We start from the raw sequence: 14603 nt of genomic DNA, 5'->3' as shown, positions 1-14603 counted from the left end.
TAAGAACATTCACGAGTCGTGGGAAGGGGTCAAAATGTCAACACTCGCAGGCGTTTGGAAGAAGTTGATTCCCACCCTCGGGATGACTTTGGGGGGTTCAGGACGTCAGTGGAGGCAGTCGCTGCGGATGTGGTGGAAACAGCGAGAGAACCAGGACGAGAAGAGGGGCCTGAAGGTGGACGGCGTTGCCGCGATCTCGTGACAGGACGTGATCGGGTGAGGACTGCTTCTCGGGGCTGAGCAAGAATCGTGGTTTCTCGAGACGGACTCTGCTCCTGCCGAAGACGCTGTGAAGCTTGTTGAAGCGACAAGGGATTTGGAATATTGCACAAACTTAGTAGGTAAAGCAACAGCAGGATTTGAGAGGACTACCTCCAGTTTTGAAAGAAGTTCTACTGTCGGTGAAATGCTACCAAACAGCATCACAGGCTACAGAGCAGTCGTTCGTGAAAGGAAGAGTCCATCGAGGAGGCAAAATTCACTGTCGTCTTAAGAAACTGCCACGGCCACCCCAGCCTTCAGGAAGCCCACCCTGATCGGTCAGCGGCCATCAACATTGAGGCAAGACCCTCCACCAGCTAAAAGATTCTGACTCACTGAAACTTTAGATGATGGTTTGCATTTTTTGGCAATAAAGTATTTTTAAGGTAAGGCATGTCCGTTGGGTTTTTAGACACAATGGTATTTCACACTTAACAGATTACAGGAGAGTGTAAACTTCCCTTTTATACGGACTGGGAAACCCCTCATTTGGGGAAAATTCATTTGGCTGCTTCCCTGCGACACTTGCTGTCTTGGGGTGGTCTGGAACTGAAACTACAGTATCTCCGAGGTATGCCTATAACCTCCCGCGGGCCGACCGAGCCCCAACCCTGCTTTACTCCACATCCTTCCTTGAGAGTTGGAGCACCTCCGAGCAGGGGACTGAGAGGGGAACGCTATTACCCAGAATAGCTAGCCGCGTTCGGCTACACGGCTTCCCTCTGGCTTCTGCACCCCCCCGCTGTCCGCTGGCCGGGCCGGCCCAGGAGAACGGCTCAGCGGCCGAGGGCCCCCCCACGGCTCTGCCCAGCTCGGCTGACGCGGCTCAGGGGCTGCTTAGGTGGGTCTTCTCCTTTCCCTGGGGACGCTCAGCTGGCAGGTCTCTCCAAAACGCCCAGAAAGGAACCTTCCACCTCCCAGCTGCGTTGGAGACCCCTGCCACGCATCTCTGCCGATTTCGCTCGTTTCCCCCAAAGTGGGGACAACCGAGATGCAGACCCAGGGCACAGGCCGGGTGGCATACGTGGTGGTGTGTTTTGTCCTTCTCTTCATACGAGAAAGGCCGAGAGCCTGCGTGGGGAAGGCCTCACAGCTCAGAGGAGTGAGGCAAATTGGATGCTGGGACAAAAACAGAGCCCTCAAAGAAGTGCTACGGCAAAGCCACTTTGTAGGTGACACATGCTTTAGGAAGCTCACACAGCCGGGCCCCCCTACCTTGTGACAACGGTGTTCTGGTCGATCCTTGCTTTGAGGTCTTCGTTCTGCTGCTGGAGAACCTGGATCTTTTCTTCTAGAATAATGTTCTTTTCCGCCTATAAAAGACACAGTGTTAAGAGGTTCTCAGCAAGGCTTCTGGGCTTTGGTTGTCAAGAACAGTGCTTGGCAGACTGCAGTTTGCGATGCCTTAGTGATTACAGAATCAAGTTAGAGGGATGTGAGCAGCCTGTGTCTTTTAAACAGAACAGGACAGAAAATACCAGAGTGCAAACCATACGTGGTAATAAAACTATTATTGTTACACATATTTTAGATATAAACATTTTTTTTTACCTCTACCGTGCACGTGTGTGCATACATCAGGTTCCCGTGTAGAATACATTTCTCGTGGGGGGTGTCCCTGTTGTCAGAGGGGAGCTGCGAACACCGCTGGGACCTAGGGTGGCTGACGGGTCCCCGGGTTCTTCCTGATGGGTCAACTGCACTACGTCACAATCCCTGGCCCGGTGTGTTTGCACAATATGACATTCTGAATTAATGGAGGGGTGGGAATACAAATAGCACGGACGCATTTTTTCCTTCTGAGGGTACGGGCAGCCAGGAACCCAAAGCCCGAGACTGGCTCGGTACATTATCAGAAACTAACGCCATCGATGGTTAGTATCACCCTGCAACTTACGCCTTTTTCTCTGTCCGTGTGTCCCCCAGGGCCCTGCTGAAGTTCCATTCTAAGATAAATTCAGAAGTAAATTTTGTTTTGAAAAGAAAATGACAAATTCACCGCTGGGGAGTTGATCTCGGAAGAGAACTGTCACCCTCCCACGAACAGGGCTGGGAGTCAGAGCCAACGGGCTGGGCTCTGTCGTAGCTCTTTAGTCAGGCCCTTGTCTTCAGCCTGCATCTGTGCTCCCAAGGAATGGGAAGTGACTAAATTGGTCTTTTTTTTTTTTTTAATGCTGAAAGGTTTCTGCAAGGAGAAGTCATGCATGCTGGCAAAATGCCTGGCACATGGCTAAGAACAGCCAAATAAACCCCGAGGCTGGTGGGTGACCAGACAACTGAATGCAGATGGCCCAGCCTGGGGGCGGAGGGTCGTGGGTCTCCACGTGAGCCGGGCTGCATGGCACGGCTCGGAAGGGCAGGGCTCTGACATTGCTGGGAAGCTCCACGTGGTCACCATCGCCCAGGATGCTGGCTATGGACAGTCACACCCCAGTCTGCCCCCATCCTACGCCATACAGCGAGGGACGCCTCACAAAGCAGAGGTGCTAGATAGAGAGGACATGATGGCCGAATACGGCACGTGGTCCTAGATCAGCCCCTGGTGTGGGAAAAGCCGCGGCAAGGGATATCTCAGAGACAAACAGGGACAAACGTTCAAAGGTAAGATGAGATGATCCATCCCCGAGATGGCAAGTTAAAGGTCTGCTCGCTGGAAGAGAGCAGGATACGACCATCTGCACGTGGGGTCGGGGGGGGGGGGGCACACCGTACAGAGCAAAAACTCTGGAAAGCATTAGCCGTGGTTGGAAAGATATCTTAATCTCCTTATTTGCGTCTATCTCATAATTTTTTTATAATGCCCGTATTTTCTCTCTACAGCGTCAAAGTTAATTTTGAATATAGCAATCAAAAAGGAAGAACAGCGATCTGAGACCCCCGAGGCCAACCTCCACCTCCAGACGGTGTCTCCTTGGAAGCAGGCTGCTCTGCTTAGTGACTCTGACGACTGTCTCCAGCTCCAGCCCTTGTATGACCCTTGTGCCTGCAGGGGAGGGGAGTGAGCTCTGGGGCGCTCTGTTTCTCCAGTGGGCCCCTTTGCCAGTTCCATGGCAACCGGGCTGAAGGGGGAGGCAGAGGGCCGCAAGGGCAGGGACGGGAGCCCGGGCGGGCCACTTACGGGCTCTGGGTGAGATACACCCCCTTCCTATACGTCTGCATATACGTCTGCGAAATGAGGCTCCTGACAACACCCGCTCCAGTGGATCGCTCCAGTGGGTAGAAGAACCAACATATGGAAAGTGCTCTGCTCAGTCTGGCCACCCATCCCCCCAGGGAGGAGGGAGGAAGCAGCACTCCCCCAGGGCAGGAAGGCCGGTGGGGGGGGGGCTGGAGACAGGCCATCAGGAGGGCTCCCAGTTGCACAGAATGAAGCCACTTCAGTTCCCTTATTAGAACTCCTGGCTTCCCAGGGGCGCCTGGGTGGCTGGGACGGTTGAGCATCGGACTTCGGCTCAGGGTATATGATCTCGCGGTTTTTGAGTTTGAGCCCCAAGTCGGGCTCACCGCTCTCAGTGCAGAGCTTGCTTTGGATTCTCTGTTCCCCTCTCTCTCTGCCCCTGCCCGCCCCCTCAAAAAAAATACATATTTACATATACATATGTGCATATACATACACACACACACACACACACACACACACATATATATTAAATAAAGGAAACTCCTGGCTTCCTAAGAAAGGCCTGGAGACCAACCGTGGCATTTCTGCTCAGGTGTAAGCAATGGACAGGGAAGGGCCCACCGTCTGCAGGCTGTGACTCCATGATGCCAGTAAGGCATACCATTCAGGTGACTGGAGCTCTCCCAAGGACGCAGGCCGACTCACCAGTTTTTCTAGCTCAATGATCTTCTTTTCCTGCTGGTGTATTTGCTGATTCTTCATCTCTAACACCTGCTTCAAACTCTTCATGTCTTCTTCCAAGTGCTGATAGGGAGCCAGTGCAATCTACAACGGCAGAGAGCGAGAGCCGGTCACCAGCGGTCCCAGCACAGCCCAGTATGCACCGGTGCCGTGAATCCGGTTAAATCTGGCCTTCCATAACAAGCTTCCTAGGAGGCCCCGGAGTGTCAGCATGGGCGCATCACGGCCTTCCCTGATGTAGATGCCCGCTGCTCTCCCCCTGGATATGCCACGAGAGGCCGAGCTCCCCGGGGAATGAGAGAGGTAAGGCCATCATCCACTGACCAGCCCGGAGGCTGGGGTGGCTGGAGGCTGCCAGCCCATCCCCCAAAGGGAGCTCATGGAGGAAAAAGAGCAAACTCGACATTGACTTTTAACATTGGCCCAGACCACTTCATTCAGCAGACAGGCCAGGAGTCACAGGTCTCTCCTGTGTCCACGGGGAGTTGGGGGTGTGTGTGAGGGAGGGATTCTTGCATAGGAAGTGAGCAAAGTGGTTCTGAAAGCAGAAAAGGCGTTTCAGAAAAACAAACGCTAGAGTAAGGTTGCCAAGATGCAATAACTCAACAACAAAATACAGGACATTGACTTAAGGTTGAATTCCAGATACACCGCCTTGTTTTTTTTTTTTTTTAAGTGTCAGTATCACATGGGATGTATTTATGCTAAAAAAAAATTCACTTATTTATAATTCACATTAAACTGGCGTCATGTATGTTATCTGGCGACTCTCCATCAGAGGGAAGGAGTTTTGCCAGCTTTCCTGGAAAAAACTCCCCTCAAGTTACCAACGCAGCCATCGGGGGTACCTCCTGTGCGGGCCTAAACTACAGCTGGGGGAGCACGAGTGGAGGGGTGGGTCCCAGCCGGGGGGCGGGGCGGGGGGAGAGCTCCCAGGCGGGGTGGAGCCCAGCTCAGGGACGGTGGCTGGGGAGTGGAATCTGGCAAAAATAACATGTCAACGGAGAACCCCACAGCCGTCCCCTGTGTCAGGAGAGAGGCGTTGACGGGGACGTGTCCTGGCCAGCTGTCGCTCCAGAGGTCCTGTCACCGGGGGAGACTGCAGAGGTGACTCCTGGGGGGGGGGCGCGCCCTGTGGGAGCCACAAGGCCGGGTCGGCGGGGGGAAGGGGGAGGGTATGACTACCTCCAGCTGCTCTTCGGTGTTCTTCCTCAGGGCCTCCTCAAAGCGTCTGGCCCGATCCCGCAGAGACTGGCTCTGGAAGGTCAGCATGTGTACCTGGTCCTGCAAGGCATGACAAGAAGGCCAGCTTGGTCCGCAGGCACTGTGGCCCGGGGAAGCATGAGGCAACGGCCACCCTGCCGGGCCGCAAGGTGGAGGCCACTTGGATTGCCTGTCCCACGTGGTAAGAGGGGGTCACGTAGCACCCATGCTGCACATGAAGGATCCCGACCCTGGGGGAGAACTTGGGGGCCGGCAGCCTGACTCCGAGCACCTCCCAAGATGAGAATGCTGCCCCTTGTCCCCAAATAAGGAGCCTGTTGGCGGGAGGCATTTCGTGATCTAATATCTGAATTCATTATTGAACTATTATTAATTATTACTTAATATCTGATTCAATGATCTGATTTAGTATCACAGAGGCAAACTACCACCAGAGGGAGGCATCTAGTCCCTGACTTTAGGAAGAACAAGACACCTACCTCAACGGAGAGCTGCCCTCGTTTCTACACCATTGAACCATCCTTGACCTTCCCCGTCTGCCTGAGACCCCTCCTCCCGCCACCAAACGCACTAATTTTGGGGTCAAGGCTCGAGTCCCGCCAATTCCACCCGCGTGATGTTCCTGGGGTCCGCAAGCTCTCCTGGTCCCTCTCCCTGAAGTTTAGCCACGCGCTTGGCCCTTTCCTGCACCCGGCGTCTGGGGTAAGACCCTTCTGCCCTCAAGGTGGAGTCAGGGGGAGCCTTCGAAAGCGCAAACCCGACCCCGTCACCCCCTCCGTGTAAAACCCCACTGGCATCAAGACGAAGCGCGGACTTTACACAGTGTCCGTGCATCTTCTGAACGGCCTTTCTTGTCTGCCGGCTCGCTCAGATCTCCCTGCCCCCTCCAGCCCCGCCTTTCGTTCCAGCTCTCCCGCCAGCGGTGCCTCCACTGGCCAGCCCCCTCTCCTGCTCTGCTCGCTTCTGGCCTCCTCCCCTTGGCCTTCCCGGGCCTCAGGGCCGGACCGCATGTCCCTGGCGTGGGCTGCTGTGTGGGCGGAGTCTTTTCCCCTGTGGAGAGCCTCTCCCTGGCTGGACCCAGGCTCCCGGCCCCCCCCCCCCCCCGGCCGTCAGGGCAGATGCGACTACACTCAACCTCGCTTGCGACCCCAGCCTGAGCGCGGCAGGCGAGCAAAGGGTGCAGGGCAGTGGGCTTTCTCGCGGTGCCCCCAGCGCAGCGAGCGACGGGGCCTCGTCCACGCAGCGTGTCCCAAGATACTCTGCCCAGTGACGCCACTTCTGTAACATTGAAACACAGGGACTAGGGTCTCCCCAGGAACTCTGCCAGCATGAGAAGTGACCTCACCCCACTGATACGAAGAGCCAGGAATTGTAAATGATGTAATTCCACATGAAAATACCGTAACGTATGAAACGCTGGCTTGACTGCTTTCTTCATTTCGCCAGAGGATCCTGTTTTACAAACCATCTTTGGCGGCTTCCTTTTCCTCTTTTTTTGTTTTTGTTTTTGTTTTTTTTTTTGGTTTCCAGTTATTTCCAATTTCATTTTTAAGGCATAAAACCCCCCACGGTGCCATTAAATGGAAATGCTGGTACATTCGAGCAACATAGTTAGCAGTGGGAGTCTGTACCCACAGGAGCTGGTGAGTGGAGATCACAGCCCCGGGCAAACCCGGCTGGGCCCTGGCACACAGCCATTGGGCAGCCCGGTCACCTTCTAGAACCTGACTCTAAAAATGTACCGCTACGTGGCTCCTATCCCAAACCCGTCCGCGCTGTCGGAGGAAGCATTTCTTTCAAGTCTCTCCCCCTCCGTTAAAAAAATAAAACCGTGAAAAGACGCATCAGGCAAACGCCACCTAGGATAGGTCTAAAATGTCAAACTGTGTATTTTCTGCCTTCTTCACCATTACTCAAAACAGACCGCCAGGCACACAACGGTGCCACAGCAATTAGACAGAACGGACTATCTTTCAACTTGGGTTTGCTCCTTTTTGTCCAGCTAAGAGGCAGAAAGGCCCAGCTGGTGACCTGGCCCAGCACGGGCCACTCAGGAGTTAACCAAGGGCATGATAATAATAACAGAAAATGCAGCAATGCTTTAAACTATTATAATAGCAATAGCCACTACTGTTTGTTTTTTATGTTTTTTAACGCTTACTTATTTTTGAGAGACAGAGCACGAGAAGGAGAGGGAGACACAGGATCCGAAGCAGGCTCCGGGCTCCGAGCTGTCGGCACAGAGCCCGACGCGGGGCTCGAACTCACAAACTGTGAGATCGTGACCTGAGCCGAAGTCAGACGCTCAACCGACTGAGCCACCCGGGCGCCCCCAATAGCTGCTGCTTCTTAGCATTTACCTTGAACCCACCTCACGTTAGACATACATCATTTCCCTTAATCTGCTCACACCTTGGGGGAGGTCCCGTTATCATCCCCATTTTATAGATGAGGAAAGTAAGGTTTACAGAGCTCATGTAACTGTCCACAATTTCAAAGCTAGTAAGAGGGGGTACAGTGGGGATTTAAACTGGAAGCTCCAATCTCTTGCCCCAGACCTGTTTCTCTAGCCACCAGGAGCCCAAAAAGGGGGGCTCGACAATCCCATCCTCTTTGCACCAAATAATCTCCAGCCCAAATGAAATCTGCCCATGGAGAATCACAAGTAAAATACGCACAATTCACGACCGTTTAATGTCAGCAGCAGCGTGAGGACCCACATATGAAACTAAACTCTCGATTCTTTTTGGTTGTGGACTGGATGGGGTTTTTGTTACATCACAGTATGGTCCTGGTTTGTGCACCTTAGGGGGCGTGCACCTGGTGGTGTGGGATGCGGGGTACCCGAAGGCAGTTTGGGGTTCACGTGCCGAGGATAAGCCGCGTGATGACCACGCAGACGACCATCGATGGATCGATGAGTCGGGGGTCGGCTTGCAGCAGGCGGTCTCCCATTTTAACTTCTGAACAGAATGCTCAGTAGTTGTGAGACTGGCTATCTGCACAATCCTGGATGCTCTTCTTGGGGGGCAGGCTCTGGCCAATGAACATTGCCAGGGGAAAGGGCGCCATCAAAGAAGCAAAATCCCCGCCTTTGTGTTGCGGTTTTGGTAATCACCTCCCACAATTTCCCCACGTGAGTGTCCCTAATATTTAACAAATAATCTGGTTGTGATGGTTGGGAAGGGAAGCAGGGCCGCCGACCTCACCCCTGCTTCCCAGGCAGCTCTGCCTTAGGGCTGGGGGTGGCCTGGGTCTCTAGAAGGCAGGAGGGAGATGCACGTAGTCTGGGAGATGCTTCATTCTCCCCGCAGAGGTCAGCAGGAAGCCAGGCGGCTCCCTGGCCTCGGAGACCCACATTTTCTGCAGGTTGGTGGTGGAAGGCAAAGAAGGTTCTTTTCATCTCACCCACTTCCAGGTGATTAAAGTCCCTTCGATAATTCCCAGAACATGTCCTATGACATCTATCTTTCACAAAGGGATACCGTTACCCCATTCCCGCTGCCTAGAATACCGTCCTCAAGCACTCCCTTCTCCTCAGACACAGCTCAGGTCAGACCATGGCAAGTGGGGACCATCATCTCAGAACTTCTGTGGCGCTCACTAATGGTAGTATTCACTGGGTGTAAGTATTTCCCTTTTGTGTTGTCTGTCACTGTTCGGGTCACAGCTGTCTGAGTGGACAGTGACTTCCCAAAGGGCAGGGCATATGTCTCATTTACTTCTACATCCCGATGCTTAGCACAGGATCCTGTACACAGTAGGTGCTAGATAAATGTCTGTGGACAGGCATAATGACACCGCCATCATCTTGAGACTAGAGTGAAGAGAATGAATACTGGGGCACCCGGGTGGCTCAGCTGGTTAAGGGTCCGACTCTTGACTTCGGCTCACGTCATGATCTCACGGTTCATGAGATCCGCGCTGACAGCGTGGAGCCTGTCTGGGATTCTCTCTCTCTCTCTCTCTCTCTCTCTCTCTCTCTGTCCCTCCCCTTACTCCCTCACACACTCTCTCTCAAAACAAATAAACTTTAAGAACAAATGCACCTTTAAGAGAATGAATATTAACCTGTAATGACAGTCGCAGCTTTTCAAAATTTTCTTCCAATTCTTTCTTTTCAAGCTCATGGGTAGACATCAGTTCTGGAGAGAAGAGGTCAAACAGTTAATGTGGTCTCTTGAAAAAGATCAAACAAGACTCCGACAGACTCAGGTAAATAAGGGACACTGGTATACAGCCGGCTGAAGCCTACACAGACTTCTCCATTATTTTGAAACGACACGCGGTCCCCTTTAGAAGACAGTGAAAGAAGGAGAAGGGGAATAGGACAAAGAAAGACAAAGAGGGAAAGAGCAAAGAAACGGGCGAGGGAAGCAAAGAGCACAGTCGTGCTCGTGAACACACGTCCCCATACACGTGCGCACGCACACGCACCATAAACGCACGTGCGCACGAAACACACACACACACACACACACACACACACACACACACACACACGATTCCTACAGCCCGCTTTACCACCACCCTGGCCAAGTTGGATTCTCCACGCACAGTACTCATTGATCCTCCAAGCTTTCCTGGGCCATACTCTGGAAACCACCGATCTCGAGGATTTGCTTGAGCAAAGCTTCAACATTAAGAAGCTCAGACAGAAGGAAGGACTAATTGGACTGGTTCCTGTCAGACGGTATGGAACAATTCTGTCCCGTGAAAAGTGTCATTCTGGTAATAATTTGCAAGTTGGGCAGAAAGAGATGTCATGTGAGAGTTATTAAGCGAATGGAGTCTATTTGCCTCCAGATGGAAAGAATCTTATTAGCTGGATGAAGCGCATCTCATCCTGGCTACACAAGCAATTTGTTTTCATGTTATAACTGCAGTGAGGAAAGGTCTCATTAATCAGCCAGGATCACATGCTCAGAACAGGAGAGCACTGGAGGCCAGCAATTATCATTCGGGCTGGCATGAGCTGCAATTAGGAAAGACTTTGTGGTTTCCATTGACCCAAATCTTTTAAGTAATGATGGCGAAAGTCTCTAAGAAATCCAGTTGTTTATAGCTGAAATTTGCATTTGGGGGGGAAAAAAAAGTCTGGGCTGATTTCATTGATATAAAGCCATGTAGCCTTCTGGTCTACCTGGCTCTGTCTACATGATTAGTTTTAAAAGTCATTGAAAGTATCATCCTGACGATAGTAATAGATTTTTGGCTATCATTAAATACACTTACATTGCCTCCACATTTATACATAATTCAAAGGTCTTGGATATGGTGTCTAAGTGAGATTTCATTCATCACAAAAATCTACAGGTCTATTTTTTATGCAAATACAGAAACAAAAGGCAACCCAATAGCCTTAAATAATTTTAAGGGGCGCCTGGGTGGCTCAGTCCGTTAAGCATCCAACTCTTGATTTTGGCTCAGGTCACGATCTCATGGTTCATGAGATTGGGCCCCACGTGGGGTTCCATGCTGACAGCATAGAGCCTGCTTGGGATTCTCTCTCTCCCTCTCCCCCCACCCCTCCCCCACTTGCTCTCTCTCTCTCTCTCTCTCTCCCCCTCTCTCCCTCAAAATAAATGAATATTTTTTAAAAATTAAAAAAAGTTTAAACTCTAATGTTTAACTTTCAAATTCTTAAAATTTATTAACCTATGTATTACATTTCATTGTTTTTAATACACTTTTCACAGTCAGTGGACTAGGAGAAAAAAAGGGAGGGGGGTTGAAATCGAAAAAGAAGTTGTAAATATTAATGTACACGCACGTCAAAAAAAAGGTTCTTTGGCAAAGTCAAAATCCTGATAGTAATTAGTAAATGTTGTTACTGTTGTTACGACCCACAAAAACCTCTACGTATTGGAAGATAATTCAAGTTACAAAAATGTAGAAAGAAATCCCACCGTCTGGAACTCTGTTTAGCCCACGGGGCATACGGTGCGTGGCTATGAGGTGTGGAGACGCAGATCCAGAGGGGCACTGCTGTGGCCCTGAGCACGCCACAAGTGTGGGCAAGTGCACGGACCTACAGCGGCTTGCCATTTTGTGTTGAGAGGCAACGAGACAAGGTAAAGCCCAGGATTTCCAGGCGTACTTGGGAATAGTGCTTCTCAAGATTCGAGACCCCATCAGAACCATCTCAGGAGCTCTGAGCAATCGCGACGGCCAGCAGCAGCACCCCAGAGCAGCCACCGAGGAGCCCCAGCTGGGACCCGGGCTGGGCGTGAGCCCCTGGGATGGCTCCCTAGGGTTCTCGTCTCCAGCAGGGCTGAGGGGGGCTGCTTCTGAGGAACGAAGTGGTTACCTGGATGGATCCTGGATTTCTAGCTCTTCTTGCCACAGGAAGCGACACGGAAGACAGACCGGAAGGAAAGGAAGGGAAAATGGGAAGAGGAGCACGAGAAGAAGGATGGCAGGAAAGGCTGGGCTCACACGACCCACCCCGAAGGGCCACGCATATGGCGGCCGGTAGCTACCTTGGACCTTGTGGTGGTGGTCGTCCTGCAGGATCGCGATGGCTACCGTGTGGTTATTCTCCATCTCCAGGACAGCAGCCTCATGGCTGGCCGTGATGTCTTCTACCTGAAGGAGGCCACAGCTATGGTTACACACAGAGTGGGGGAGGGGTGGCAGCAGTGTCCTTGCTGCCTGGAGGACAGAGGTGGAATCCCAACTAGAAAGGTCCGTGGCCCGAAACGCCAAGGACAGGTCATTCTGCCGAGATGACGGCTATCTCGGCCTCGTGCCGAGGCAGGAGAGCCAGGGTCCGGTGATGACGTGGCAGCTCCGGAATGGGGGGAGGTCACAGGGAAGTCACTGCCACAGCCCGGCTGTCCTCAGGAAGATGGCAGCTCCCCATGGGGGACGGCTGCCCGAGTCATCTCTTCACTGCCCTGGGCCTGGCTTCCGGCCCATCCCCTTCCTCCTCCCATTCCTCCCCCTTCACCAATCACTATGAGGTAATGGTGCCTAAGGAAAAGAAGAGGGTCGTCTACTGGATGCTCTGCTCTCTGTTGCCCAGTGACAGGCGGGAGCGTGAAGGCACAAGGTACGTTAAGTGAACTGACCTCTATTAACGCACCTGCTATTGGTTACTGCACTTGGCTCTCACAGCAGCATCACGAACCAGGTATTTTTACGCCCATTTAACAGACAAGGAGACCGAGGCTTAGGGAGGTTTGAAATGTTTTGCCAAGGGCTCGTAAACGGCAGAGCCGGCAGTCGGCGCGGGTCCGTCCGACGCCACAGGCGAAACTCTCTCCAACACACCGTGTCGCCTCCCCCAGCAAGACCGCGGCGAATGCGTCGGGATCCCGTCACCAGCACCGAGGCAGGCCGGCAGATCTGTGCGTGCTCGCTGCGCCTGCTTCCCCGTAACCGTGCCCTCCAGATTACCACCTGGACCTCCCAGGCAATGTGCAGCTGCTCCAGTTTCTCTGGCTGAAGGCACATTTCCAGAATGTAATCACAGGTGGTGCAACTGGTTCAGGATTTTTATTTTCACCCTTCCCGATCGCTGCAACCCAGCACTCCCCACACGTTTACTGTGTTTGTTATTGGTGTGGCTGTTGCTTTAACTTCAAATACATGGCTTTCAGGAGCGATTGCAAAAAAAAAAACCCCGCCTCTCCTCCTAGTAGCACACCGGGAGAACGTTCTTCTAAATTCTTGGTCCGTGACCCACCGGTAGAAAACACCACAGTGTGTTACATCACGCATGGGCGTGTGCACCCGCGAAACCAAAGTTCCACAAAACAGCACCTTCCCTTCCTATTTGCAATAGTCTGGCTTTAACATTTCTGCCTTACTTTGTGTTCCAAAATGCCAGTTACAAACCACTAGATTCATTTCACAACCTACCGTGTCAAAACCTGGCATTTGAAAAACACTGGACCGGGAAATGGGCCCGGGTCCTAAAGCTCTTTGGTGGACCAGTGGCGCATATGTTGCTTCTAGCACCCGCTAAGAGGGGAGTCTAGGTCCCTCATGTGTCTGCGGATAATTCACAAGCCGACCTCTGATCTGAAGGGAGGAAGGGTTCTGCACAAGAAAGGAAGCCCGCTCGTGAAGTGGAGGCGTTGGAGTATTTTTAGTTTTAAATGGGACCGATTCCTGTTCTGGATACGATAATCGCATAGGAGAATTTGCCTGACTTCTCTCTCCTGCAGGAAATGAAAACTTCATCCGCTAGGAAAGAAATATCTCTGGCAAAACCAACAGCGAACTCCGCGGTGTGAGGACAGCTGCCTTATCATAGGAAAACGGACATGGTGTGCAACGATTCTCTTTTATTTACTGGCCATTCTTGGTTAAACGATGTTTTCCTTAAGGCTCGGAGCTCTGAAGCCAATCAGCAGAAAGGCTGATCACCACAGTGTTTAATTGTCCAATTCCTGTTTATATGAGGTTTTTACGGCATCATCGTCCAAAGCCTTTTAGTCTCTTGGAGAAATAAATCCCTGGCTTAAAAAAAAAAATGGAAATATCTTTTCTTTCTGCTTTATTACTGATGTCAGTGAAGCCCATAGCGCACTGTAGAAACAAGTACCCACACATTATTTGGAGTGAGGTGACCCATTTCGGTATAAAGAAAAATCTTTCATCAGACCTTGGTATGATTCAAATGTATCGGGCTCTTCCAGAAACTGCCATGGGTGGTTTCAGGAAAGAGAGATGGATGGAAGGGCTGAGTTCCAGAAGAGTCCCATGCATCCCTGGAGGGGGATGTGCCCTGACTGGCAAGGCTACATTATGTTTGTGGCCAGATACGTGGCCCTCTGGTCAGGTGGAAGGCAGGTCTTTGACTTAGTGGTGATAAAACACTGCCCCCAACATGTTAGGAACGGTGGAAGGGCATGACCTAACTGCTACGGCCCCTCAGAGGTGCTTTTATGAATGAATTAGTAAGTCCCTAACTCTGAAAGCCCACATGCAATGAGAGAAAAGCCCAGTAGGTCTTGAAAGAACCCAAGGAGAGCCACTGAGCCCAAATGTGGGCACAGTAATCCTTACTCTTCAGTAATTTAGGTTTCCGTGTGTCTTTATGGGTTTTGAAGAATACAAGGGAGGGGCTGCCCGCTTTTGCAATCCTCCCTCTTGTCATATTAATCCCCGTGACATTTCCCACGGCTGCTGGCTGCCTTCTGGAGCATGGGCTCACGGTCCCCAGCAGCCAGTAAGGGCTCTCAGCCTGAGAAGATGCGAGAACTTCTCAAGGCACGTGAGCAGGTTCAGCCCAGCTGAACCGAGG

At 52.0% G+C, this 14603-nt stretch overlaps 1 protein-coding gene across 3 annotated transcripts in view; it reads right to left on the bottom strand.

Moving 5' to 3' along the window:
• The window catches only part of MTUS2 (microtubule associated scaffold protein 2), a 394139-nt gene that overhangs the window by 5282 nt on the left and 374254 nt on the right, over positions 1 to 14603 (bottom strand). For all 3 annotated transcript variants that reach the window (XM_045047752.1, XM_045047789.1, XM_003980274.6), the window contains 5 exons: positions 11830 to 11935; positions 9419 to 9492; positions 5309 to 5407; positions 4088 to 4207; positions 1477 to 1574 (listed from right to left, as the gene is read on the bottom strand). In XM_045047752.1, the coding sequence (XP_044903687.1) occupies positions 1477 to 1574; positions 4088 to 4207; positions 5309 to 5407; positions 9419 to 9492; positions 11830 to 11935 (497 nt within the window). The remainder of the gene's footprint in view (positions 1 to 1476; positions 1575 to 4087; positions 4208 to 5308; positions 5408 to 9418; positions 9493 to 11829; positions 11936 to 14603) is intronic.

This window comes from Felis catus, chromosome A1, assembly GCF_018350175.1.
Source record: "Felis catus isolate Fca126 chromosome A1, F.catus_Fca126_mat1.0, whole genome shotgun sequence".
Taxonomy (NCBI): domain Eukaryota; kingdom Metazoa; phylum Chordata; class Mammalia; order Carnivora; family Felidae; genus Felis; species Felis catus.
This window is presented reverse-complemented; position numbering and strand designations above follow the sequence as displayed.